This window comes from Nelusetta ayraudi, unplaced genomic scaffold (assembly GCF_046127955.1).
Source record: "Nelusetta ayraudi isolate G7.1 ecotype Tasmania unplaced genomic scaffold, CSIRO-AGI_Nayr_v1 ptg000169l, whole genome shotgun sequence".
Lineage (NCBI taxonomy): Eukaryota > Metazoa > Chordata > Actinopteri > Tetraodontiformes > Monacanthidae > Nelusetta > Nelusetta ayraudi.
Window position 1 is genome coordinate 869,376 of NW_027466219.1, and position 14,753 is coordinate 884,128.

At 45.1% G+C, this 14,753-nt stretch overlaps 2 protein-coding genes across 4 annotated transcripts; one reads left to right on the forward strand and one right to left on the reverse strand.

Annotated features, from left to right (window-relative positions):
- Positions 1 to 197: 197 nt before the first annotated feature.
- phf11 (PHD finger protein 11) lies at positions 198 to 6,802 on the forward strand. Of its 3 annotated transcripts, XM_076014613.1 has the most exons (18): positions 200 to 416; positions 2,566 to 2,670; positions 2,764 to 2,897; positions 3,004 to 3,041; positions 3,123 to 3,205; positions 3,451 to 3,521; positions 3,625 to 3,674; positions 3,753 to 3,808; positions 3,906 to 3,928; positions 4,003 to 4,073; positions 4,151 to 4,209; positions 4,348 to 4,418; positions 4,623 to 4,657; positions 4,739 to 4,788; positions 4,970 to 5,114; positions 5,297 to 5,791; positions 5,898 to 5,969; positions 6,402 to 6,802. In XM_076014613.1, exons 1-18 carry the CDS (start codon positions 306 to 308, stop codon positions 6,476 to 6,478), a joined length of 1,746 nt encoding a protein of 581 aa, XP_075870728.1. In that variant the 5' UTR covers positions 200 to 305; the 3' UTR covers positions 6,479 to 6,802. The 3 variants fall into 3 exon arrangements, with proteins under 3 accessions (XP_075870726.1, XP_075870727.1, XP_075870728.1); XM_076014611.1 differs by having other exon boundaries at positions 198 to 416; positions 3,625 to 3,808; XM_076014612.1 differs by having other exon boundaries at positions 198 to 416; positions 3,625 to 3,808; positions 4,348 to 4,364.
- Positions 6,803 to 6,819: 17 nt separating this feature from the next.
- LOC142880645 (RCC1 and BTB domain-containing protein 1-like) lies at positions 6,820 to 13,964 on the reverse strand. The gene is made up of 12 exons (XM_076014614.1): positions 13,788 to 13,964; positions 12,601 to 12,823; positions 11,887 to 12,037; positions 11,632 to 11,798; positions 10,968 to 11,126; positions 10,784 to 10,891; positions 10,550 to 10,692; positions 10,274 to 10,464; positions 8,737 to 8,863; positions 8,518 to 8,669; positions 8,299 to 8,429; positions 6,820 to 7,823 (listed from the first exon to the last, which is right to left on the reverse strand). Exons 2-12 carry the CDS (start codon positions 12,724 to 12,726, stop codon positions 7,683 to 7,685), a joined length of 1,596 nt encoding a protein of 531 aa, XP_075870729.1. The 5' UTR covers positions 12,727 to 12,823; positions 13,788 to 13,964; the 3' UTR covers positions 6,820 to 7,682.
- Between the last annotated feature and the right edge of the window lie 789 nt (positions 13,965 to 14,753).

Below are 14,753 nucleotides of genomic sequence, written 5' to 3' on the forward strand. Positions count from 1 at the left end.
TTGCAGAGGCTGTTTGAAAAGAATGAGCTTTGCTGCTCTTTGCCACTACGCTGTTTTATTAAAGTGGAGCGCAGCAACTCTGACTTCTTACGACAACATCGCAAGCAACTTTTCAATTCAGATTGCAAGACGCAAAGTCATGACTGCGAGCGAATCCTTCGCATTCGAATTCGAATGTGAGGACGATCGACGGGTGGGGGGGAGAGAGGGAGGTTTGGCCAGAACCTGGCAACCGCCCACGAAGAAGCGTTTCACTGGGAGCTTCAAACTCAGTTTCTTCCGGTGGACGGTCCGTCGGTAATGCAATGAATACCGACACCCGCGTGTCCTGTGTTCTCTGCAAAATTCCGGACGAGACCAAAGTCACCGGCGCGCTGTCGACGAAGGAGCACGTGACGGCCCACCAGAACTGTCTGGTAACTGCTCGCAACACTTTTTCATTCAAGTGTCTCCGTCACCTGGGTGGGGTGAAGTCTTCCCTGAGCGTGCCCTGGCCGGGGGGCGTTAGTGGAACCTCTTTATCGACTGTTTCGTATAGGTTTCGTGGCGATACGCTATCATCAGTGCGGTTTCCTCTCGAGGGCTTTTTATTGGACAGGAACTTCTTCCTGTGGTGCGAGGGAAGCAGGACGTGAAGATCGCGCGGAAGTCGATGGCGGTGGAGTGGTGCAGAACTGTCGCTGATGTGTAGGAGATGGAAGAAATGTTCGGTTCTTTATGGTCGGTTTGAACGCACCTACTGCCCATTTGCTTCATTTAAGGTGGATTCTTACGGGCTGCTCACGGTGCTTGTTGACAACGTTTTTCTTGTGGTTTATGACTGCGGTCAAGCCAACCGACAGTTCGAAAAAAAGCGGTCGAGCCAGCAGGCACTCCCTTTTTGCTTGCTCCGTGTACACCAGGTATTACGGTAGTCATTGTACTTAATGGGGAAACGATATCGAATCGCTTTTCTCTGTACTTGGTTTCAGATTAACATTATTGGAGAATTCCTAATTGTCACGCCATCATTCCACTTCAGGGTGCTAGGGAACCACCCCAGGAACACCCTCACTGAATTTCACAAATTTCTGATGGAGCGATTCAGAATAAAGCTCATCCAAAAATGTACATTTTTTATGTTTACTATTCTTGATTTCAGATGAAAATATTTGGAGAATTCCTAATTGTCACTCCAGTATTCCACTCCAGGGTGCTAGTGCACCACCCCAGGAACACCCTCACCGAATTTCAGGAAATGCTGATGTAGCGTTTCAGAATAAAGCTCATCCAAAAATGTGCATTTTTTTATGTTTATTATTCTTGATTTCAGATGACATTTTTTCGAGAATTCCTAATTGTCGCTCCATCATTCCACTTCAGTACAATGACTACCGTAATACCTGGTGTACACGGAGCAAGCAAAAAGCGAGTGCCTGCTTGCTCGACCGTTTTTTTCGAACTGTCGGTTGGCTTGATCGCAGTGGTTTACTCTGAGGGACAGTAGAGAAATACTGTGTTTTGCAGGGATCTCTCAAATAAATAAATAATTGACTTGCAATATTGAATACTCCAAAGACGCAAACACAATTACACAAGTAAATTACACAATTTAAAAAAAAAAAAAACAACTATTGCATGGTCATCCCGTGAAGGCCCCACCCCTCCTCAGATGTACAGCTGGAAACCTGGTTTATTTGTTTATTTATTAGGTTTCTGTTGGTTTAATAGGCAAGCTGGTATAGGTCCAGGTCAGCAGGGCTGGATCTGTGATACGGTTCTATAATCATTGGCGCAGGTGACTGCAGAGTGCTTCAGCACAGGGATGAAGGTCCTTCGGCGGCCTGTCAAATATTTCAGTGAAGATAGTGGAGAGAGAAGTGAGTTGGCATTCGTCCTGGACTCCTGGGATCATTTGGACCAGCTACCACACTGTTGATGGTGAGCAGCATCCTGCTTGACCTGGTACCGATGCATCAGCTGCCTCACTTGTCTGTGTTGACAGTGTGTGGAAGGTGCTATAGGATACAGTCTCAAACTTACTGCTTTTGCTTTCAAACATGATGAGAAAGTTCTCGGCTAATCACGGGGAGGGAGGGAGGGAGGGAGGGGTCGAATGCAGCAGCTGGGCTTGGATTCTGTTTGTAGCCAGTTATTGTTCTGTTGCTGTCCCCGTGATGATCTTCAGTCGCAATTGCTGCTCCCTTCCGACAGCAGCAAAAGCCTCTCCTCAGATCTGCTCTGGTCAACTGATTGCCGTGTTGTGTTTCTGGTCTTCAAAACGGATGCCTCTGGTTTCGGCAGTGCACTCGACACGGAACCTGATTTTTTTTTTCTGTTACTGTGGAGGTGTGTTGCTTTGTGTCAGCCTGACCAAAGTGCTCCCACCTTGTATCCTCCTTGTCATCCTTCCAAACATGTGGAACGTCCCACGCAGCATCAGTTTCAACAGTTCCAGTAGGAGCGGCAACACAGGGCTCAATATATCAACTGTATATCGATACAGTAAAATATTTTACTGTATCGATATTTTCTTACACCCCTACTTTTAATAACGTTTTTTTTTCTCATCTCTCTGTTTCTCAGTTATATGCTTCAGGCATTTTTTGCCAAAGTTCTCCGGAGTTTGACGACCTGTTTGGTTTCTCCGTGACGGATGTGTTAACGGAGGTGAAGCGGGGAAGCAAACTGGTAAACCAGAGCGACACTTCCACACAGACCAAATGACACACAAAATGACACACAAAATAAAAAAACTTGCACTTTGGCCACATTCTCCGCTAGAAATGCAGCGAATGTAAGGGAAGAGGGGCCACCGCCGGCTGTGAAAAGGGACGCTGCAAGAAGTCCTTCCACTACCCGTGTGCCATCAGGGGCGGGGCGCATTCTGTTGAGAATGAAGCCGAAGGGACATACAGGTGAATGCAGCGTAACGCTTTATATTTAATTTATTTGTCGAAGAACCGGTCGCCCACGCTGCCACTGAACCCGCTTCGAATCAAATTTGTCACATTCTTCATGCAGCCTGTACTGTTCTCAACACTGGCAACCAAGAACCGCAGGTAAGGTGGAGATCTCAGAGCGCCTCCTGACAAGTTTGTTGGTGTGTTATTCTGATATATTTTTTAATTGTTTATTTCCAGAGAACGGCTTCCCTCCAGATCAATTTCCTTCCACCTCTCAAGCCCACTCTTCCATAAATCCCAGGGAACATGGACCATTAAAGGTTTGTATCTAATATATTTAACTGGTACATGCTTACGTTTGTTGCCTTCCTAGGAGTGCAGGATACCAGAACTCAAACAAAAACTTTTATCAGTATTACCTTTAATTCTGCTGCACTGTGCAATTTGCCTGTCCGCTCCAAATAAAGATACAATTAAAAAAATACTTTACATAACTTTCTACTTATTTGGGGATGTATGAAGACAGGACAACATTTGGGAAATGACAGCATTCTTTTATCACTAGCAGTCCTGCCTCACCTGTGAGAAGACCGAAGGGAATATTAACCTGGACAGCATTTCTGACAACGTTTCTCTGTAAGTAGGAAAAAACCAGAGTCACTCGCTCCAAAGCGACTTTGAGATGACCGTGTCGTAACAAGCTGCTCTGCTCTGTTTTGTTTATTTTTTCCCCACTCAGGCCGTTCTGCGACAGACACGCCCCGCTGTCACGCAAGCGGAACGCCAGTTGTGAGCGCTGCTCAGGAAACACTGCGTGTCACTGTGTCTCTCTGTCTCACACACTCACAACCATATTTGTCCCGACAGGTAACTTGGCCTCAGCCAGTGGCTCAAGCTCACCCCCGAGCAGAAAGTCCGCCAGGGTAGGCCGACCATTCGTTGACGCTTAATATTAATCTGTAATTATATTTGCTCAAACTACTCTGCAATTTTGCGTTTTGGTTCTTTTCTCAAACACAGAACCTCCTTTCCTACGACAGCGAGTGAGTGCCAATATCATCTTGAGTTTCCGTATGTCAGGCACTTCCTCCTCTTATCGTCTAACCCTAACACACAGGTCAGGTGGGCCGCCCGCTAAACACACGCCTACACGTTGGAACAGAATAGTGTGTGATTCCTCAGATTCAGGTGAGCCGACCTGACGGCGATGATGTCGTCTTTCGCGCTCGCGCCAGACTTGATGATTGATTTCTCTCCTTCAACAGATGAGTCCGTTACAGACATGGAAGGCATTCCCCCCATAGAATCAGAGGGGGAGCTTCAAGTGAGTCCGATGTTTAAAGGACCCCTCACTGATATTAGCAGAGGCTGGAAATTCACATAACCTTTAATTTCTTTTCTTTTTTTCTTTCTTTCTTGTTTTTTTTTTTTTTTGTTCCCAATTGCCTCCACTTTACATCAGGAAGACGTGGATGACGGGTACGATCAGTGCTCTGTGATTTATAAACTGAAGGATTTTATAGTGGAAAAGATGTGAGTTAAGAGAGAGAGAGAGAAAACGATGATAATGAAAGACAGTGACCACTGTGAGAACATTGATGAACATCGCAAAGAAATGTCAATAAAAGCCATGAATACAATAGACAGGTTAAAACATCATGTATAATCTGTCTAGTCAGTCAATCAAGTATTTTTATGGCATTGTGGTAATGTAATGTCTTTTGTTTTTTGTTGCAGAAAAACCCGCGAGAGCCCAGCAGTGGCACCCAAAGGTAGGCTGTGATTGGGCAGTGTGTGTGTACGTGCGTGCGTGTTTATGGAGAGATGCTGATGTTCAAAATTGTCTCCTGTAGAAAATCAGCCCCAGACTGCGGGACATGACGATGACAGTGGCGAGGAAACGGTTGGCTTTTCTTTTACGTCAAGCAACTTTACGTTAACATTTGAACACTTGAAACAACATTTTACGACATCATTTTCTTTTTTCAAATAGTCTCCATTGTAAAAGGCTGCACCGTATGTATCGTTTGCTTGCTCTCTCGATGCTCCTCCGTGCTCTGACACGCCGTGTGTGTTGCTGCCAGGATGCTGAGTCGCAGAGCCTGCTGCAGACAGCTGCCACATCCGAGTCTCCCGTGAGCACGAATCAAGCGTCCGTTCAAACAGAATTGCCAGGTCTCATACTGGAACTGAAGAAGGAGGCGGAGCTGGTCTTCATCGACTGCTCCGGTAATGTTTTTCCCTTACACCACCATCATCCACCTACCAGGTGTGGTCTCGTTTGGGTGAGGTGTTTGCTGTCTGATGCCCAGGTGGAACACTGAGCTTTGGCTCCTCCCTCTCGTCACGTTCAAGTGCAACCTCACTTCGACGTGCCTGGCACTGACGCTCTGACTCATCTCCTCCCTCAGACTCCAGTGAGCTGAGACTGGGTCCACCTCCCGCTGAGCTCCCCGTCCCAAGCCAGAACCCTCCTCGTTCCTCAGACCTGCCCAGCAGTGACGCCACCTCACTGTCTGCCATTACTCCTCCTGCAGTTTCTCCTCCTCCTCCTGCAGTTTCTCCTCCTCCTCATTTTCCTATTTCTCCTGCTCCCTCTCCTGTTCCTTCCACTATTCCTCCTGATCCTCCTCACGCTGTTCATCCAACTATTTCTCCTGCTGTTTCTCCCACTCCTTCTTCTCTTTTTCATTCTCCTCCCCCTGCTGTTACTCCTCCTCCTGCTCCTCCCTCTGCCACCCCTGGCCCCGCCACTCTACCGTCAGACCCGGAGCCCAGCGTGGACGCGGCCGAGTTCTGGCGGAACTGCAACACTGCGGAATGCACGCAGGCCATCTTCAGGGACTTCATCGGGGAGATGAGCAGCGTCTCCAGCAGAATCATATCGGAGGAGGCCAGTCAGGAGGGTGGGTGCAGGATGTGTTTTTTTGCACCACGGTGCCTACATTCCACCGTATCTCACAACTTTTTTTAAAACTGGGGAAATTGAAGGAGCCTCTCTTGTCCCAACAGATTATGATCTGGCACTCGCAGTCATGAAGGCTTCGGGGAAACTGGAAGGGTTTGTGATGCAGCAGCAGAAAGGTGAGTCTATGATTTAATCATCCACTACAGTAGAGGCTGAGTAGAGGCATTTTTTCGGGAATCCCAGGAGGCATCCTATTGGCTTGTATAAATCAAGGCTTCTTATTGGCTCATATAAATTGAGGCATCCTATTTGCTCTTTTAAATTGTGGCTTCTTAATGGCCCGGATAAAACAAGGCTTCCTATTGGCTCTTTCAAATGAGGCTTCCTATTGGCGTGTATAAATCGAGGCTTCTTATTGGCTCGTATAAACTGAGGCGTCCTATTGGCTTTTACAAGTTGTGGTTACCTATTGGCTCTTTTAAATCAAGGCTTCCTATTGGCCCGGATAAAACAAGTCTTCCTATTGGCTTTTTCAAATCAAGACCTTGTTTTTAAGATGATAGTTTAATTGTTTTGATTTTTAGTTTTAATTGTTAATGTTTTTGCAGAGTTGGAAAAGAAACAAATGCAGCTGCAGGAGGCTGCAGCATCGATGCTGAAGGCTTTCTCACTACTGAGGAGATGATACAAGTCAGAAGTAACTGTATGTGAAAACTAGTGTGTATCTCTTGTTTTATGTTGTATGATGGGTTGTAATGCCTTTTTAATGTTGTCTTTCATAAGATTTCATAAAAAAATTTATTACTTTTATTGATTGTAGCACACAATTTGAATGGATCTTTTTTTTACATTTTTATTCTTAGTTTGTCACTTTAAAAATATGTGGGAGCTATGGGACTGATTGTGTACAATTACCTTAAAACACAAATCTACCTATTTTTTTATACTTATGAATGAATTATAAATATGAAATGACATCAAAATAAACTGGAAAAGAGCTGAATTGGAAGACTTTTTCCCCCCTCATTCAGATGTATTATTTAATAAATTTGGTATTGAAATCGGCAAAACAAATGATTATGTAAATGCCCACAGCAGTTTTTCAGATTTTTTCTCACAACTCACTTGATCTTCAGCAACTTCAACATCTGTCATTAACATGTAGTGGTTGTGTGGATATATATCTAAATCCATACCGGAGGTGCAGCAAGACTCGAGTTATCACTGTAAACTTTTCCATTGGCTCTGGCTCTTCAGCAGTGCTTAGTGCACTTACAAGAGACTCAAGAAGCCTTTTATCATCCGCGCAGCCACAGATGCTGTTGGTCATACTTGGGACCAGCAGAATCAACAACTTGCAGATGATCGTTTTTGTTTTCACATCCTGTGAAGATCGTCTGTAACCTGAGTTCCTCTGTTTGCGTTTTAAGCAGTGCAAGTCAAACTCATGACAGGAAGCTCCTCTTTAGTCGATTTTGTTCAATATCTTCCAGGATTTTTTCATTGTGCAAAAAGCCTCAAAAATATCAACAACAAAAAAAATCCAAACTCTAAATATTACAACCAAACTAAAATGCAGTGTACTCAAAAGGGAATGGACGCGTTTAAAAAAATGTTTCATGAGTGCAAATATTTAAGAACTTGGTCAATAGAAAAATAAAGCAATATATGGTAACCAGATACACATGGAAACAAGCAGCCTCATTAAGATGCAGTTGTCCTGGCCATGTTAGGACCGTGCTTCCTGTCATACAGCGGACACTGGTTCGAAACAAGACAATCTGATTGGACAGAAGTCGTCTGAGCTCCCGGCTAAAGGGAAACCCCACTGGCTGGGAGCAGTCGAGCCCTTTTAGGAAGCTGCGTCAGCTTCTGCGTCTGGGTCCTGGTCAGTTTTTGAAGGCTCCGCAGCGGCTGGCTCGGCAGAAGAAATCCTTCAGCAGGTTCCCGTCCACCTGCCAGAAAGCGGCCGTCTGTGTCACCCCAGTCAGGTGATTGACGCAGAATTTGAAGCAGAACTGCTCCAGGTCCTGTGGCAGGAGAGGCGAAGAGAGAGAAGGTAACAGTTAAAGACAGTATCCTAATGTTCTTCAAGGTAAGAAAACATGTTGTTACTTGGCAACATTTTTTCTTTGAATTATCTCGCGCCCTTCTTTTTCTGGAAAAGGGAGCAAATGCTAAAGAAGTGTAGAGAGAACCGATGCAGTGCTACACTCTTGAACAAAGCGGAGGAAAATGACAAGAATTAGGAGCAATAGATTATTGATTAACTGTTAACTGTATTTAAATTAAAATTTTAAGACCATAGTTTTAAGAGAGTAAAAATCTGCACAACCAATCAAAGCAAAGGCCTCTAACAATGGCTCACTGCTGCCGAACTTGGCCACGGTCATTGTCTGGAAGCATCCTGAAGGTTGAGTTCATTTGCTTGCAATTGGTGAAATGCTTTTAACCAATCTCGCCTCTCCAGACCCAACTGCTGGCTAACTGTACACCCGGACTGACCTCAGCATCGTAGCGCACGGCGGCAGACAGCAGAGAGAAGGCGTTCTCCACCGTGATCCCCCTCTTGATAATGTGTTGGCACAGGCGCTTCAGGTGGTTCTCGCAGTAGGACGTGGCCAGATCCAGTAGCCCTGTCAAAGCACAGAGACAGGGCAAACACAGCTAAGCGAGAGCTGGCTACAGTGTGGGAGGGGAAGGCGGAGTTTGTGAGGTCCTCACCAATGGCGTCCTCCGGTGGTAGGTCCACGTGGTCGGTGTAGAGGAACTCCAGGAAGGAGCGGTACACCGGGTAGGAGAACTGGTCGATCTCGATCACCTCCTTGTCATCCTCGTTCCAGTGGGACTGGAACATGCACCTGAAGTGCTCGCACCTGCACAGAAACTCTTTAAAAAAAAATCCAGACCTCCGTGCCACCAAGTGGGAAAGAGCCCACGGACCTGATCTTCAGAACGGCCTTGTGGACGTAGATGTATTTGCCCTCAACGCAGAACTTGAGGTCGGCCGTCTCGGGGTTGTCAAACTCTTTCTTCAGGGACTGGGCCACGGTCAGGAAGTCGTGGTGCTCTGCAGGTGGGATGAAAGTTAAAGTTAAAAGTTACAGTCCCAGTGATTGTCACATCACAATTTACCAGTCTCAGGGCGAACACTAAACCACTGAGCTGGAAAAGTGTGAATGCACAAGTCAAAACACAGCCCTAGAAACATTTGTTTCTTGTTCTTTTTTTAACTACAAGAGGAAGGATGATTTTAGTCTTTTTCGCATCTTTTCAGGAGTCTCAGTGCTCGACAGAATCAGTGCGTTTACACGCAGAGCTTAATCGGACTAAGCAATAATTTGGTTTTCTCGTCCAATCGGAGTTCTCACCTTGGTCCCGTATACATGCAGCTGAGAAATTCAAATTATTGACGGGAACGTGTCATCCTCCCAACACTAGGGGGTGGAGTGAGTCTTTTCAGCTGGTCAGCTGCTTTGACCATATTAACATTAACACATTGACATATTAAATCATTACGATATGGAACGATAGTTCATAATGTACGTGTTACTTGCTTTGCAGATAAGGTGTACCCTATTTCTTGTGCTCATGGTTATTTTAAAAGGCAGACAAGAACGTCGTTTGCTGTTGGAGGGCTACACAATGTCTTCGATGCTACGCTTTGTGCCGTCGCTACGGACCCGAAACTCTCATTCTTGTTGGGTTCGGAGCAGACTGGTGGGAGAGTTTGTGTACAGGTTTTGCGAAGGAACGGTGTCTTCAGTTATACACACGCTCATTAAAGTGCCGACCGTGGAGGAAGCTTGTGCTGCTGCACGCCGTTTCCAGCAGAATAACAGCGAAATTACCAAAATAAAAACAAATCAGAAAAACATCTTTTGGTGTGCTTTTATTTACAAAGTTAAAATTCTTCTAACTTACAAAAAATGTGAACGAAAAGGTAGAAATATAAATACGAACGAATACGTATTTGTTCAGGGGTGCGCAAAGCCGGAGCCCTGCATTTGCTGCGCTACCTTTTTAAAAAGGTCTCCGTTGCGCGTTATTTTAATATGTCCATCTCTTTTAGAAGAGAAAGCATCACCCCGGTCTCATCCTCTCTCCAAATGTCAACATTCTTATTCGCGTTTGCCAGGTTGTTTCGCTCCGTCTGTTTTGTTAGACGACGTCGTTGTGCGGTCATGAGTCGCGAGAGCGAGGCGTGGCGCGTGCGCACTCGCATTGTCCAGTTAATAGTCCGATTAAGGCGTATACATGGCAGAGAAATTCGAATTCCAATCGCATTATCTGGGTGTCTCAATCGGAGTTCTCCGATTCCAATCGGAGTTCTCAAACTCATCATAATCGGAGTAAGGTGTTTACATGCACGTGAGTTCTCCGATCATAATCGGACTAAGGCAATAATTCGAATTTCTCTAGTGCCATGTAAACGCACTGAGTGATCACTCCTGTCCTAAACAAAGAGCTTGGTAATCACCCATGGACAGGAGCCTCCACATGACGGAGGGCGTGGCGAAGCAGGCGAAGACGTAGTCGGTGCAGGAGAAGTGTGTGAGGTGGGGCAGCAAAATGCACTGGCCCCTGCACTGGCCCCACACGTACACCTGGCCGCTCTGGGTCTTTGCAGCCGACGTGTGCGTGGAGTGACAGGAGGCAATCTCCACGACCCTGTGGACACCAGGGGGGGGGGGATCAGTTTCTTTCAGATGGAGTGAGGAGAAAAGCAGGCAGCATCACACGGCACGTCTCCCACCTCTCTTTGCCCGTCATGATCTGCACCGGGCTCAGCTGGTTGCTCTTGTTGCCGATGCCCAGTTGGCCGTAGGTGTTGGCCCCCCAGGCGTAGACCAAGCCTTCGTCCGTCAGAGCCAGGGAGTGAGCGTAGCCCGACACAATCTGCAGGTGACAAAGCATCCAAATACATTGGACTTTTATTTTGGAAAATTTAAGAACATTCCTATTAGAACTGACTGTGGTGACCTCATACCTGTTGAATGATTAAACCCTGCAGAGCCACAAGGCGGCAGGGGGTGAGCTGGTTGCCGTTGTTTCCCAGTCCCAGCTGCCCGTTACCGTTATAGCCCCACCCGTACACCTGCACAGCCACGAGGGGAGGGTAGTTAGTTTTGCCGGCAGCTGCGGACAAACAACATGCGCGCCTCACGGCTCACCTCTCCGTTGTCCGCGACGGCCAGAGACGAAGTCTGACCGCAGACGATGCTCACGGCCACTTTGTTCTGCAGGCAGCTAGACACCCGTCGGGGTGTGGGCTGGTTCGCCGTGGAGCCCGAGCCCACCTGACCACAGTTGTTGTAGCCCCATGCGTACACCTTCACGGAGGGGGAAGAAAGAAAGAAATCAAGCAAATGCATTAAGTGTCATTGGGACATTTGGGAAATCAAGCGGGTCGAGGTTTTACAGGCCACTCCTCAAGACATGACAGTAATGCCACGATTAACTTGGATTTGACATACACACACTTTTATGTCAGTAAATCTTTAATATATACATATATATATATATATATATACTGTATATATATATAGACACTAAAGAACTCATAACATAACAGAGTTACATTGAATGTAGCGCTGCATAGAAGCAACATAAGGCTAATGTTGCTAAGTAACAGAGCTGATTAATGAGCTTGAGCAATTTGCCCAATAAACATCGGCAACAAGTTCTTGCCTCCCCTTTCCAAACACTTTCTATGTGGCCTTTAAGAAGTTTTAACTGACCACAAATGCAAGACCCTAAAATTGAATCTGCTTCAAGTTTTAGGTGTGGAGCACCAAAAAAAACAAAAAAATTAAATCCTCTCCCCACAACACTCACTTCTCCCGTGTTGGTCAGAGCCATGGAGTGGTGCGAGCCGCAGGCCACCTCAGTGACGACCTTATTCAGCAGGTTGGCAGACACCAGCACCGGGGCCATCTCCTGATTGGTTGTCCCGATTCCCAGTTGGCTGTAACCGTTATGACCCCAGGCAAAAACTGCTCCATCTGAGCCACAAAGACACTATTAGTCTCAGCCCAGATTCATTTCACTCAGAGCACGAAGGGACGGGTAAAAGGGAGTTTGCGCACCAACCTTCAGTGGCCAGCAGGACATTGGGTCCACTGCCGCAGCTCAGGCTGACCACCTTCCTCCCGCTGAAGAAGTCCAGCTTTTTGGGCACGATGGTGCTCTGGCTCTCTGCCGTTCCCAGACAGTTGCTACAGTTGAGTCCAAATGCAAACACCTGGTCGAGGAGGAGGAGAAGAAGGAGTGAGGAAGGGAAACATCTAGCAGGAATCAGTGATAAGCAGAGCTCAGCAGGTTTGGTCACGGGAAGGCCAGAAGGTAACAGGTTGCATTGCAGAAAGACAAACTCTAGTCAGTCTCCTCATGCTTCCAGTCATTTTTGCTTCATCAAATTAAAAAAAATAAAAAAATAAATAAAAATTCTAATTAGGGATGGAGATTTTACCATTTGCTCCTTCTAAAATACTAATGACTTTTCTTACACATTTTAAAAAGATAAAAATAAATGTAGCTTCATGTTTTTGGATGTTTTTTGCACCAACATCAACAACTAAATCTATTGAAATATTTCTCTCAAGTGGGTGAATTGAGTCAGAAGAAGAACAGGCCAAATTATCCATTAAATTAAGTAGGTTTGAAGTTAGTGGAGCTGAGTAGCAGAATAAAATAAATAAAAATGAAAAGGTAGTTTTAGATTAGACAAGTAAAATTAAATTATTTCATACTAGAAAAACTAACTAGAAACTGTGGCTGAAATTGAAGACAGCAGTGACCTCTGACCTCGTCATCGTTGGTGATGTAGATGGCCTCGTTGGCAGACATGCCAAACACAAACGCTTTCCGTATACTTGAGAGCTCCTGGGGGCTCATCAGACTGAAGAGGGGCCATTTGGTGACGTCCGCCATGGTGCCCTTGCTGCCAACGCTGGCGACGGCGGTGACGACGAGCCGGGAGCAGCGAAACCCCCCTCAGTGCGAAGGCATGGTGGCTGATGACGGCATGCTGATGGAGGCGGGAAAAGGGTCAAAGATATTGTTCAACCTGGCTGATGTATTTCTTGACTTAGCGCTAGAAGTTGACACACAAACGCATCATACAGGAAAGTCAAACATAGTAATGGTTTACAGGACAGCTGTGTACAAATACTGGTGAGCTTCACCTCTGTTGCATTTCATCCCTCAAGAGTTTCAAAAACTGGCCCTCCAAAACTGTAAAATCTAGCAGCTCTTTGCTTATTTGCAAAACTAAGAACTGAAAAATATATACAAAAATTATACATACATATATATATATATATATATATATATATATATATATATATATATATATACATACATATGTATATATATATATATATATATATATATATATATATATATATACATACATACATACATTTATATGATTTTTCATAACAATTTTTTAAAAATCATCTTAAACAGGCAGCTTATGGATCTATTTGACTAAATTAGTTCTACAGACATAAGACATAATAGCTGGAAGTTTAACAGCAGTGATTACCCCAGATTGTTTGTGTCACACGGGGACATTTTTGGTGGAAAATCAGCTTAGCAGCTTAAGAATTCCTGAGGATATGGTGCGCTAACAGGTCCGACTCAGTAATCATGTTTTCGAGTGTTGCTAAACGTCAGCCAGCCTCGACGTGCGACATTAAACATGCAACTCAACACGAACATACAAGCACTTCGGTGGGACAACTGCGACAGTCGGTGGAAACAAAAAAAAGCCACAGAAACCGTGTGAGCCGCCGAGCCCGCTGCTAAGCGGCGCCTATTGTCGCTCCAAACGCATTATTCAGCAAAATGAACACAACACGGTGAAGTCAACGGAGTGTGTGCTAGACTGATCCGCTCACTTCCGCTAGCATGCTAACTTCGGCAACTCGCTGTGGCTGCTTTTTGACAAACAAGGCCGGGAGAAAAGTGGGGAGAAAATTGAGACCCACCTGCCGAACGAACCCGTTTCCGGTGTCGTCCCGCGGTTCTGTCCGACGTTTTGGCGGCCGGGCAGCTCTGTATGTCGCGGCTCTCCTTCGCTTTCTTGTGCAGCTGCTGTGCACAGTGTACGCGCACACACTCGCCTAGTGACGTCGCCGTGTACACAACAAGCGATCCATGCAGTGACGGCGACTGCTGTGATGATTTCAACGGCGTGTATAGAGGCGCGAGTGTTTGTTTTTGTTTTTTATTCTGCGTTGGTGCAGCGATAAGGGCGAAGAAAATGATAGGAAACGGCTCTAAATTCACCTACAGAAGAGTTGCGCCATCTATTAAAATATCAAATATGTAATCGCTCATTTTTTTTTTTTGTTTCTTTTCTTTCATAGGAAAAACAACAGTGACATTACTGCATGGTTTAAGTAGTTTGTAACTACATAAAACTATTTTGAGGCCAACCTTAAAAGACGAAGTAAACTACTACAGTCTGACAATATAATCAGGTTGATGATTCAGACCCTCTTTGACAACGTTTGCTTTAAGAGTCAAGGAAAAAGGTTAAAGCGAAAAAGTAAAATTGAAAAATAGCTAAAATCTGAGTCCTACATTTTTTTAGAAGTAATTTCTGTTCTATTTCAGAGTTGTTACCACTACTTTCAAACAGAAAAGAAAACACACCAAATTGGACAGTATTCATTTTTCTCATCACAATTTAGACTCTTTAATTTCAAACTCTTTTTTTATCTTTCTCCATTATAGGCTGGCATAGAACAGTCATCCCTGTGAGGTTCAGCCAAATCATCATGACCCCTATTTAAAAAACAAAACCCAAGTACCCAAGTATGACTTTTTGGGGTCAAATTTGGGACATCCTTAGACTTTACACTATTTCACCTTCTTCTATAATTGGCTATTGTACAAGAGTCATTCCTGTTTACATTACCCTTATTTAAAAAAAACATATACATCAGAGG

Bases quoted from the DNA above. Each gene is read 5' to 3' on its own strand.
- phf11 (XM_076014611.1), top strand. From the start codon at position 306: ATGAATACCGACACCCGCGTGTCCTGTGTTCTCTGCAAAATTCCGGAC. The intron at 4,210-4,347 runs GTGAGTCCGATG...ACTTTACATCAG, and splicing joins AATCAGAGGGGGAGCTTCAA to GAAGACGTGGATGACGGGTA. The intron at 4,419-4,622 runs GTGAGTTAAGAG...TTTTTGTTGCAG, and splicing joins GATTTTATAGTGGAAAAGAT to AAAAACCCGCGAGAGCCCAG.
- LOC142880645 (XM_076014614.1), bottom strand. From the start codon at position 12,726: ATGGCGGACGTCACCAAATGGCCCCTCTTCAGTCTGATGAGCCCCCAG. The intron at 10,465-10,549 runs GTGGGAGACGTG...TGGTGTCCACAG, and splicing joins ATCATGACGGGCAAAGAGAG to GGTCGTGGAGATTGCCTCCT. The intron at 8,670-8,736 runs GTCCGTGGGCTC...GTTTCTGTGCAG, and splicing joins AAGGCCGTTCTGAAGATCAG to GTGCGAGCACTTCAGGTGCA.